We start from the raw sequence: 12,485 nt of genomic DNA, 5'->3' as shown, positions 1-12,485 counted from the left end.
ACTCCCAGACCTATTTTATATTTTTTATTTGGAAACAGGGTCTCTTAAGCCAGCGCAGCTGGCTCCGAACCTGCGAGATCCTCCTGTCTCCGCCTCCCAAGCGCGGGGATTACAAGCCTGCACCACCACGCCCAGGTCCAGTCGTACTTTATTCTTTATTTTAAAACAGGGCCCCCTTTAGTTCCTGAGGCTGGCTTCAAACCGACAATTCTCCTGTCTCAGCCTCCCAAGTTCTCGGGAATATAAGCATGTGCCACCATGCTCAGCAGATGTTGATAGTTTTACAACATAAATCCTGCTGGGCGTGGTGGCACATGCTCGTAATCCCAGCATGTGGGAAGCTGAGACAGGAGGACCACAGTTCACAGAAAGCCTCTTAGTGAGGCCCTGTTTTAAAGTAAAGAATGAAAATTAGGGCTGGGGATGTAGCTCAGTGGTAGAATGCCCATGGGTTCCATCCCAAGTACTGCAGTAAACAAACAAACAAACAAACCAGGGGTGTAGCTCAGAGGTAGAATGCTCCTGGGTTCCATCCCCAGCACCACAAAATAAATACATACATACATACATACATACATTAATAAATGCATAAATAAATAAATCGGGCGTGGTGGCGCACACTAGTAATCCCAGCATTTGTGAGTTTGACACTGGAGGATCGTGATTCACGGTCAACCTCAGCTACTTAGAGAGGTCCTTTTCAACTCAGTGAGATCCTGTTTCAAAATAAAAAATAAAAAATAGGGAACTGGGATGCAGTTCAGTGGCAAAGCACCTGTTTGCAGGTGCGGCACACTGGGTTGGATCCCCAGTTCCAAAAAGACAAAAAAAGGAACCCCTTTAAAGAATAAAAAAATAAGGCTGGGGGTTTATCTTGGAGGTAGAATGCCCATGAGTTCCATCCCCAGTACCACAATAAAAACAAACAAACAAACAAACAAATAAATAGGCTGCAGGGGGTTGGGGGGAGGACCAGGTCTCAGAGGTAGGATGCCCCTGGGTTCAATCCCTAGTACCATAGTTAAGTCCTAAATCCAAAAGAACTGCCTATGAAAGAATATAAAGAGTTGATTAAAGTCTTATTTATGGTAATTTAAAAACCCAAAATAATCTAAATACATATGAAGGAACTAAAATAACTGTATATTATAAAGTAATACCACAAAGAATTTTTTAAAAACTGAGAAAAATCCACATGCATTAATATGTTAGACTATTATGATTAAGAAATATTTGCTATAAAACCTCTAAATAAGCAAGCATTCTATAGCAAAAAAGAGCATACATTAAAAGAGCATACATACACAAAGCAACATGTTAAAAAATTTTAAGTAGTTGAACGTGGTGGCACATGCTTGTAATCCCATTACTTGGGAGGCTGAGACTGGAGGATCACACAGGTTTGAAATCAGCCTCAGCTACTTAGTGAGGCTCTCAGCAACTTAGTGAGATCTGTTTCAAAATAAAATATAAAATAGGTTGGGGGTGTAGCATGGAAGTAGGGGCCTCTGGGTTCCATCCCCAAGACCACAAAAAAAAAAAAAAAAAAGAAAAAGAAAAAGAAAAAAACTACTCGAAGAAGCTGGGCATGGTGGCTCACACTTGTAATCCCAGCATTTGGGAGGCTGAGACAGGAGGAAAAACACGGTTCACAGACAGTCTCAGCTACTTAGTGAGGCCCTTTGCAACTCAGTGAGACCCTGTTTCAAAATAAAGAATAAAAAATAGGGCTGGGGATGTACATCAGAGGTAGAATGCCTCTGGGTTCCATCCCTAGTATGGCAAAAAAGAAAAAAAGAAGAAAAAAACCTATTCATAGTGCTATATATGTAAAGCCGGACGTGGTGGCGCACACTTGTAATCCCCGCGCTTGGGAGGCTGAGACAGGAGGATCACGCAGGTTCGAAGCCAGCTTCAGCTACTTAGTGAGGCTCTTGGCAACTTAGTGGGACCCTGTTTCCAAATAAAATATAAAATGGGTCTGGGAGTATAGCCCGGAAGTAGAAAGCCTCTGGGTTTCACCCCCAGAACACACACACACACACACACACACACACACACACACACACACACACACATACACACACACACAAAAACATAGTGCTATATATGTATATAAAGAAGCTTTTAATTTCAATGCATCTGAATTTATACACATATAATCTATTGGCCTAATATTAATGTTTTATGTGTTTTCTGAATGTGTGTCATATTTACATTTAAACAAAAAAGTTAAAATAATCAAAAACAATGAACCATCTAGTGTCTAAATTTACCTTACCTGTGCTTTTTTCTTTCCTGGAACACATATTTTCACATTTTTTCCTTTTATCAGAAGAGGCACTGTTTCAATGTACTTCATAACTGCATTAACTGCTTCTTTACATTCCATTTCCAAGTAGACCTAAAATGAAATTTTTTTCTTTTTCAACAATTTGCCTTTGCCTTTAAAAGCATTTTACACCAGGAATGATAGCACACGCCTGTAATCTTGGTACTTGGGAGGCTGAGACAGGAGGATCATAGGTTTGAGGACAGTGTCAGCAAGCAGTGAGACTATTATCAACCTACCGAGACTCTGTTTCCAAATAAAAAATTAATCAGGCTGAGGGTATAGCTTGAAGGTGGAATGCCTTTGGATTCGATTCCCAGTACCACAAAAAAAAATTATTTTTTTTTAATTTTAAAATGAACTTAATACTTACCTCTGGAAACTAAAACTAAAATTATCTTAAGACCCAGTTGTTTTTTTGTTTTGCTAAAGTATAATTTGATCTTTCATACATGAAATGGAGATTTAACCTTAGAGAATTTCTGTTCCATTATCAGGACACAGGTGTTCACAGCAGGTCCATGGAACAAAAGAAAACAGGAAGGCAGGGCTAAATGAACAAAAGGAGGGAAGCCAAAATTAAGGGTGTGTGGGTGTTTATGTGTTTACTGGGAAATGAACCCATGGCCTTTTTTTTATTATTATTTGTTGTACTGAGGATAGAATCCAAAGACTTTCTACCTCCAAGCTATACTTCCAGACCAATTGTATTTCTTTACTTGGAATCAGGGTCTCACTAGGTTGCTGACATTGCCAAGGCTGGCTCTGAACCTACAATCCTTCTGTCTCAGCCTCCCAAGTTTGGGATTACAGGTATGTGCCACCATGCCCAGCTATTTTTAATTTTGAAACAGGGCCTCACTAATTTGTGGATGGCCTCACTAAATTTCTGGGGCCAACCACAAATCTGAGATCTTCCTCTCTCAGTTTCCCAAGTACTGGGATTACAAGTATCTACACCATACACAGCATTAAGTCTAACTTTTTTAACAGTAACAAAAAACCTTTTATTTGTAGAATGGCTTTTAATTTACAGAAAAAAAATGAATAGAAAATTCCTATATACCCTACATCCAGCTTCTCCTATTATGAATATCTTATACTGGCAGAGTATATTTGTCACAATTAATAAATCAACATTAACACATTGTTATTAACCAAAATTCATCTTTACTCACATATCCTTAGCTTTTCTCTAATGCCCTTTTTCTATCCCAGAATTCCATCAAAGATACTGTCAGTAGATCTGACATTTTTAGGGTTTTTGTAGTTAAAATGACACACCCAATATGTTCTTGTCTTAACTCACAATTTCTGTGTTCTGCTTATTTTAGCATTGTTCAGAATTATAAATTCTTGTCATATGAGCTACAGGAATACAATCCACATGCAGACAATACTTACTATACAAAAGAGATAATTCATTTTAGTACAACCCTACTAGTATACACTATAACACGCCATCTATTTTTGTGAATAGTTTTTTGGAACAAAACAATGCTCACTCATTTATACATTATCTATGGCTTCTTATTATACCACAATGGCAGATTAGTTGTGATACTATACTTAGCCCACAAACCCTAAAGTATTTGTTATCTGGCCCTTTACAAGTGTACCAATCCCTTAGAATCTTGTTTGTTTGCATCCAAACATTTACATTAACTCTCAATAAACAAATGTAATATATATAGCCAAGAGACCCAACAAGTTTAGAGAATCACTAAAACAACTTTGTGTGAATTTTTAGAATAAACCAAGTGGCTCACCTCCTTTCTATATGGAACAATCAGGACATCATCAACTTTTCCAAATGGCTGAAATACTTTCCTAATATCTTCTTCAGTGTAGCCATCCTCTGGTAATTCAGATACAAGAAGAACTGAACCATTATTCAAAGTCGGCTCTTTCCGAAGCTATTTTTGGAGTGAAAGAAAAAATTTTAAATACATCAAATAAGCCACAAAGTACAGAATAATTCCCCATATAATTTTTATCCTATGAATCCCAGTCCTTTAATGGATCTTTTCTAAATATTTAACAATTCTTTATCATATATTTAAGTTTTTTAAAATTTTTAAGTGAAGTGATAAGAAATATGATGTATATTATATATATGTATATATAGAGAGTGTGTGTGTGTGTTCCTGGGGTTAGAACCCAGGGGTATTCTCTCTCCGAACTACACCATCAGCCCTATTTTTTATTCTTTATTTTGAAACAGGGTCTCACTGAATTGCAAAGGGCTTCACTAAGTAGCTGAGGCAGTCTGCGAACCGCGATTCTCCTTAGCCTCCCAAATGCCGGGACTACAAGCATGCACCACCATGCCCAACTATGATTTATGTATTTAACCAAATAGTCATAATGAGTGTATAGGTACTCTTCTGTTTGTAAGCATCTTGTAGAAAACGTGACTTATGAAATGGTCCAAGGCCAATAGGAGTATTTTTCTGTGCCCACCATGTAGTAAAGCTGAATTCCCAGTTGTTCACCCTGTGTTCTAATAATAGGAAATTATATATAAATATAATTTTTTTTTTTTTTTGCGGGTCTGGGGATGGAACCCAGGGGCATTAGACCTCCGAGCTACGTCCCCTGTCCTATTTTTTATTCTTTATTTTGAAACAGGGTCTCACTGAGTTGCAGAGGGCCTCACTAAGTAGCTGAGGCTGCCCGCGAACCGCAATCCTCCGGTCTCAGCCTCCCGAATGCTGGGATTACAAACATGTGCCACCACGCCCGGCTTAAATATAATATTTTTAAAGATTCATATGTAATATATACAATTTGAATATACTCTGGCACTAAATGCTACCTATGTTAAAAATAAACTAAATTTTTTATTTTTATTTTTTGGTACTAGGGATTGATCCCAGAGTTTTTCTATCTCTGAGCTACAACCCTCGCCCTATTTTGTTTTTTATTTGGAAACAGTGTCTTGCTAAGTTGCTAGAACCTCACTATATTGCTGAGGGTGGCTTTGAATCTGTGATCCTAATGTCTCAGCCTACAAAAAATTTGTTTTGTGATACTGAGGATTGAACCCAGGGGCATTCTACCTCTGAGCTATACTCTCAGCTCTATTTTTTATCCTTTATTTTGAAACAAGGTCTCACTGAGTGGCAGAGAGCCTCACTAAGTAGCTGAGGCTGGCGGTGAATTTGCAATCCTCCTGTCTCACTCTCCCAAATACTAGGATTATAAGCATGTGCCACCATGCTTCATGAAGAGCTTTATATACTTTTTATAAGAAATTTTATATAAAAAAGAACTTTGTCTTCAATGGCCAGGCATGGTGGTGCATGCTTGTAATCCTAGCACTTGGGAGGCTGAGATAGGAGGATCACAAGTTCAAAAACAGCCTCAGCAAGTAGCAAGACGTTCATCAACCTAGTGCGACCCTGTTTCAAAATAAAATATAAAAGGGAAGAAAGTCTTATTTAGATAATTTTGAGAACAATGTACTAAATACTTGAAGACTTCTTAGTATTACAATACACTAAACATTTGATAATCAGTCCTAATAAAGAGTTATTCTGTTAGGATTCTAACATCTTAGGATGTGTTTGGCATATTAGTAGTAATTTAATAAAATACACAAGAAAATAGTAATTCACTATTTTAACCAACAGGTTATAGCAAAAACATATCAATAAATCAGTACCAGAAAAGAAAACATTCTACATTATTACAACAGAATTTTGGGGGGAAGGAGGGGGTGGTACTGGGATTCCTGGAAACCCTTCTACTTCTGGCTATACTCCCAGACCTTTTTTGTATTTTTATTTGGAAACAGGGTCTCTTAAGCCAGCGCGGCTGGCTTCGAACCTGCGCGATCCTCCTATCTCCGCCTCCCAAGCGCGGGGATTACAAGTGTGTGCCACCACGCCCAGCTGCAACAGAATATTTAACTTTGGAACTATATCACAGAAAGTATAAGACAGACTGAAAATTACCAATGCTTAAGAAACTTATAGCTTACTAACAAAAATTATAAAATCTTGTTAATGTTACTGCTTATAATCACCTCCCCAATCAAATAGCAAAGCTCATTACAACAATCTGCATGTAAACTAGTCAAAAACTGCCAAATTAACACAATTTTTTGACACATGTCAAATCTCTGGCATTCCTGAGATACAATTTCACAAGTCATAAGTTTCAATTTACTGATAACATAGAATAAGAAAATTCAGACAACTCTTTTATTTGCCATAACAAATATATGTACACTTACAGTAATAAACAAGAATTACTGACCTTCTTCTGGAGAGAAACAGCTTTATCCATCACCTGCTTACTTTCTGCTAAGTTGTCATCCTCAGGATTCTTTGCTTTACGAGTAGAATGTCCTCCTAAATTTGCATCACTCTTTGTAGATTTAACTGATGGCTTTGACCCACTGACAATTTTAGGCTTTTGTGCTGGTGAGTGTCCTTCATCAAAGGCTTCAAGATGTTTCTGTTTACTAAGTTCTGCCCCATGTCCAGACCGTTGTACCACATCATCTGGTGCTTTTTTTCTATCTAATAAAAAGAATATAAATACAACTTCAACTGAGAACTTAACCATTTCGTAACATTATGCAAAAAAGATTAGCAATATTCATACAGAGCCCTTTTCAAGCCCAAAAGGGAGCATATACGCTAAAAAAAAAAAAAAAAAAAAAAAAGTTATCAGTCTTCAGTTCATGCAAAAAGCTTTTAAATGAAGTTTTTTTATTCAGTGAGTTTCTCTTATACCGGCGATCCTAAAATTTTTAATTGCAGGATCCCTACACATTATCATGACACATTTACCATATTAAAATTCAAAATAAAACTCTAGAACTGTTTACTACTTCGTTTAATAATAAATCCTATGTTAACATAAAATAACATTTTTATGAAAAATTCCCTTCATAAAACAAAAAACTGGTTGAGTAGTTTATAGATTGCTCCAAACATTTTTAAATTGGGCTTAAAAGAAAATGCTTAAATTCTTGTATCTGCTTCTGCATCCAATATGCTGGATACATTGTTTTAGTTGATGGTATAAAGAAAATCCAATCTCACAGATATGTAACTGAAAAAGACAAAACCTTATAGAACTCTGAGAAGATTTTGTGTATCTCTCCGTGCCTTGAACCACATTGTAAAACACCTTCTCAAAGTACTTCCTACACATTAACAATTGTCTCTTTCATTGTACTGTGTGTGTGTGTGTGTGTGTGTGTGTGTGAGAGAGAGAGAGAGAGAGAGAGAGAGAGAGAGAGAGAGAGAAAACACCCAGAAACAGAGAGAGCTAAATACTACTTAAGGTCATTAAAACCAATACTGAGACAGAGGTTAAAAATACAAATTTCTAAACTTTTGATTAATGTGTAGACATTTATAATCAATTATTAAGACAAATTACACTTTCACATACTATTTTTAAATCTGATGTTGGTCAAAAGACTCACTCACAATTGTTCCCAAAGTTACTAGAACAATGTACTCTGAGATGTGTTTAATTTCATGAAACAAATTTATAATTAATAAAAAAGAAAATCCAATGAAAAGAAACTAAAAAAATTTAGTCAAAATAACAGATTTACAGCCGGTCACGGTGGCACACACTTGTAATCCCTGTACTTGGGAGGCTGAGACAGAAGGATCGCACAGGGTCGAAGTCAGCCTCAGCTACTTATTGAGGCTCTCAGCAACCTAGTGAGAACCTGTTTCCAGATAAAATATAAAATAGGTCTAGCATTATAGCCCAGAGGTAGAAAGCCTCTGGGTTCCGTTCCCAGCGTGCGCGCGCGCATGTGCGCGCACACGCGCACGCACACACACACACACACACACTCACTCACTGATGTTCTTATTACTGTACCTGATGATTTCGCTGATCTCCTTGGTGTCCTTTCAGGGCTAACTGATCGATAGCATTTTGGACTGCCTCTAAATGGATTTCTAATTCGAAATGGTGAACGAGATCTGGATCTTGATCTGTATCTAGAAATGAAACGATGGCAAATTCTTGGACTTCGACTTCTAGGTCTATATGTGTAGTGTACTGGACTTCGAGATCGATGGAACCTGTGACTTGAACTTGATCTCCTAGAATGCCTAGGACTGGGAGAATGAGAACGTCTTCTGAGAGTTTCATTTTCTTTTCTACTGCCCTCATTTCTACAAAGCAAGGGGGGAAACAAGATTGAAAAATTCAACTTGAATTTAAATTATATTAACAGACAGAAGCACATTCTTAAAAAGACTATTACCAATACCAAATCCTGATAACGGGTATTTACTTTAAAAAAAATTGTTATAATAGAATTCAGCCTTATGAAAAAAACAATCAGAACACATGATCAGCAAGCATTCCACCTGTTTGGAATCTTTTATTTTTTGTTCATTAAAGAGTAAATATAGTCAATGTCCTAGGTTTTTCCAGATACCAACTATGTTTTCCAAATATTAAGTTACATAAAGAGTTTACAAAATGATTTACATATACAAATATTTTTTCAACAATTATTCCTTGAAAGATTATTTTATTACTTTCTATATACATATAAATTGAGTAAGCACTCAGGGAATTCAGAGTTTAATAAGATCACCCCTAGACTTCAAGGCATTTACGAAGATTCTCCAACATAAAATAATAATAAAGTCGTAAAAAAATATTTTCATTAAAAACTAAAAAAAGAAGTTCAGAAAGAGACTGTATCACATTAATAAGTAAGGAAAGAGTCATAGAGGTTTTTGCATTTTCCTGCTGTTTAAAAGTAAAAATAGTGAGTGGAAGTAGGACAAAACTTAAAAGAATAACTGGGGGGGGGGCACACCAGGGACTGAACCCAGGGGCATTCTACTTCTGGGCTACACCCTAAGACCTTTTTCTTTTCTTTTCTTCTATGTAGTGCTGGGGGTGAAACCCAGGGTTATTCTACCTCCAAGCTACACCCCAAGCCCTATTTTTTTATTCTTTATTTTGAAACAAGGTCTCACTAAATCGTGGAGGGCCTAAGTAGCTGAGGCTGGCCAAGAACTTGTGATCCTCCGGTTTCAGCCTCTCAAGTGCCAGGATTACAGCAAGTGCCACCACATCCAGCTACCTCAGACCTTTTTATTTTCAAACCATCTAAAAATCTGTTGAGAGTTGCTAAGAGTCTTGCTTATGTTGTTGAGGATAGTCTTGAAACTATGATCCTCCTGTCTTGGTGGCCCCAAGAACTGGGATTATAAACTTGCGTCACCATACCTGGCTCCAGATAAAGATGCACATTTAATCTTTTAAAACCTATTCTTTAAGCCAAGTGTGGTAGAGCATGCTTATAATCCCAGCATTTGAGAGGCTGAGACAGGAGAATGATGGTTCGAGGACAGCCCTCAGGTACTTAGTTAGGCCCTTTACAACTCAGTAGCCGGGCGTGGTGGCAACGCGCTTGTAATCCCTGCGCTTGGGAGGCTGAGACAAGAGGATCCCGCAGGTTCGAAACCAGCCGCACTGGCTTAGGAGACCCTGTTTCCAAATAGAAATAAAAAAAATAGGTCTGGGAGTGTAGCCTGGAGGTAAAAGGGCTTCCAAGAACCCCAGTACCACCAAAAAAAAAAAAAAAAAAAAAAAAAAAAAACTCAGTGAGACCCTATTTCAAAATAAAGAATAAAAAATAGGGCTGGGGGTACAGCTGGAAGACAGAATGCCCCTGGGTTCCATCCCCAGTACTGCCAAATAAAAAAATCTATTCTTTAGCCAAGTGTGGTGGTTCATGCCTAGAATCCCAATATTTGGAAGGCCTAGACAGGAGGACCCCAGGTTTGTAGTCAGCCTCAGCAAATTAGCAAGGCTCTCAGCAATTTAGTGACACCTTGTGTCCTAATTAAAAATTAAATAGAGCTGAGGCTATAGCTCAGAGGTTCAATCCTAGGGTTCAATCCTCAGCACCACACACACAAAAAAATGTTTATTCTTTAAAAAAAATCTAGTTTTAATAATCTTATTAAAAATATTACCTTCTTGATGGAAGGATCTCAGGATTCCAATCAGGATATCTATTTTGAAAATAAATAATAGTAATGAACAGTTAAAATAAGACTATAAGACTCAGTTAATTTTTATCTGCAATATATGAGGAAATCTAGTGATTTAACAATATATTGAAATATAAAAATTTTCTTAAAAATAAAATACTTTTTAATAAATAATCCAAGTATTATGCTTATAGGCACATATGGGAAACATATTCCTCATACTTTATTTTTGTGGTACTGGGAACTGAACCCAGGAATGTTCTACCTCTGAGTCAAACCCCCAGCCCTATTTTTTTTTTTTTTTAAACAGGGTCTCACTAGGTTGCTGAGGCTGGCCTCAAACTTAAAATTCTATCTCAGCCTCCCCTATACAGGGATTACAGGGATGCGCCACCATGCCAGTTCCCCCATATTTTAAAAGCTTCAAAATTTAAGTAAAATAGGCTGGGCAGAACATACAAAAAATTATTAAGAGGCACAGAAGCACAATATATAAGTCTGTATGATTCAGGTAGGGTTTATCCCATTCTAAATACCAGCAGTAGCCACCAACAAAAAAATTGAACTATGAACTTCTGCAGAAGTTATGGGAAAAGAAATGATTTAAAATAAAAACAAAAAACAGCTTCTGGAAATACCAGCTATGAAAATCACTATATGGGGCCGTTTTGTTGTGTCCGAGCTCTCATGAGGCCAATGCAGAAGAGAACAGCCAAGGAATAAAAATATTTCTGACAGTGATTTCTGTTTGAGTATCCAATTCAGCTGTTCCTGAAACAACCACCACCCTTGAAGCTTCCCAGTTAAATAAGCTAATAAATTTCCTTATTTTAAAAATTATTTTGAACTGGATTTATCACCTGTGAGTGAAAGAGTTCAAAACAATAACTTCAAAATACATTTGCCCAAGGACACATTACTACCAGTTTGGTGACTAGGAACTCTTTAATGATGCTGAGAGAAAATTTTATTATTATTGCAAGGGATTACTGTTACAATCATACTTTCCACTTCAATGGTTAATAGGAGAAATCTTCACAGATGCTTTGTCTTACAGAAGGAGAAAGGAAGTTGCAGGTTTGAGTACAGCCTCAGCAACTTAAAAAGAACTAAACCAATTTTTATCTTTTGCTTTATTACTGAGCTGGAAGAAAGATTTTAGAATAAAAATTAAATACTGGTATATTTAAGTTAAATAACGGTTCAGATTAGTACTTAAGTTATCTAAACATGTGTGTGAGGGGGGTGGTAGTAGAGTTTGAGTCCAGCAGCATTCTATTTCTGAGGTACATACCCAGCCCTATTTTATTCTTTTATTTTGAATCAGGGTGACACTAAATTGTGGAGGGCCTAAGTTGCTGAGGCTGAACATGAACCTGCAATACTACAGTCTCAGTCTCGTCTCCCAAGTACTGGGATTATAAGCAAGTGCCACCACATTCAGCTGTCATCTAACCTTTGAAAGGCAAAAGATAATAGAAATTTTATCTGCTGTGAAATAATAAACTACTTAAAGAAGGCCGGTCAGCTAAGAGAACAAATAACCAATGAGATATATATATATATAAACTACCTACTAGCCAGGCGTGGTGGCGCACACTTATAATCCTAGAATTCAGGAGGCTGAGACTGGAGGATCACAGCCTCAGCTACTTAGTGAGGCCCTCTGCAACTTAGTGAAACCTTCTTTCAAAATAAAGAATAAAAAATAGGGCAGGGGGTGTAGCTCAGAGGTCAAATGCCTCTGGGTTCCATTCCCCAGACCCGCAAACAAACAAATAAACAAAAAAACTACCTACTTAGAATTTTTTTTTTTTTTTTTTGGGTGGTACTGGGGTTCCTGGAAGCCATTCTACTTCGGGCTACACTCCCAGACCTATTTTATATTTTTTATTTGGAAACAGGGTCTCTTAAGCCAGCGCAGCTGGCTTCGAACCTGCGCGATCCTCCTGTCTCCACCTCCCAAGCGCAGGTATTACAAGCATGCACCACCACGCCCGGCTTACTTAGAATTTTAAAATCCAGAAGAAATGATCCTATTAAATCATTAAGACAATGAAATAATCATTCTCTCCTTTTGGAAAAATATAAAATATACTCTAAAATTAGTACTAACAAACAATACCTTGGAAAGTGCTTTTCTACAAAGG

The 12,485-nt window shown here is 37.2% G+C and overlaps 1 protein-coding gene across 3 annotated transcripts in view; it reads right to left on the bottom strand.

The window, feature by feature from the left end:
- ZNF638 (zinc finger protein 638) overlaps positions 1–12,485 on the bottom strand; it is a gene marked incomplete at both ends in the record, with an annotated part of 110,343 nt that overhangs the window by 42,785 nt on the left and 55,073 nt on the right. For all 3 annotated transcript variants that reach the window (XM_080712047.1, XM_080712046.1, XM_080712048.1), the window contains 5 exons: positions 2,282–2,404; positions 4,102–4,248; positions 6,596–6,861; positions 8,192–8,490; positions 10,318–10,356. In XM_080712047.1, the coding sequence (XP_080568173.1) occupies positions 2,282–2,404; positions 4,102–4,248; positions 6,596–6,861; positions 8,192–8,490; positions 10,318–10,356 (874 nt within the window). The remainder of the gene's footprint in view (positions 1–2,281; positions 2,405–4,101; positions 4,249–6,595; positions 6,862–8,191; positions 8,491–10,317; positions 10,357–12,485) is intronic.

Source organism: Muscardinus avellanarius (assembly GCF_963383645.1).
Source record: "Muscardinus avellanarius genome assembly, chromosome: 15".
NCBI classification, from domain to species: Eukaryota; Metazoa; Chordata; class Mammalia; order Rodentia; family Gliridae; genus Muscardinus; species Muscardinus avellanarius.
The sequence above is the reverse complement of the archived record's forward strand: the minus strand, read 5'-3'. Positions and strand labels throughout refer to the sequence as shown.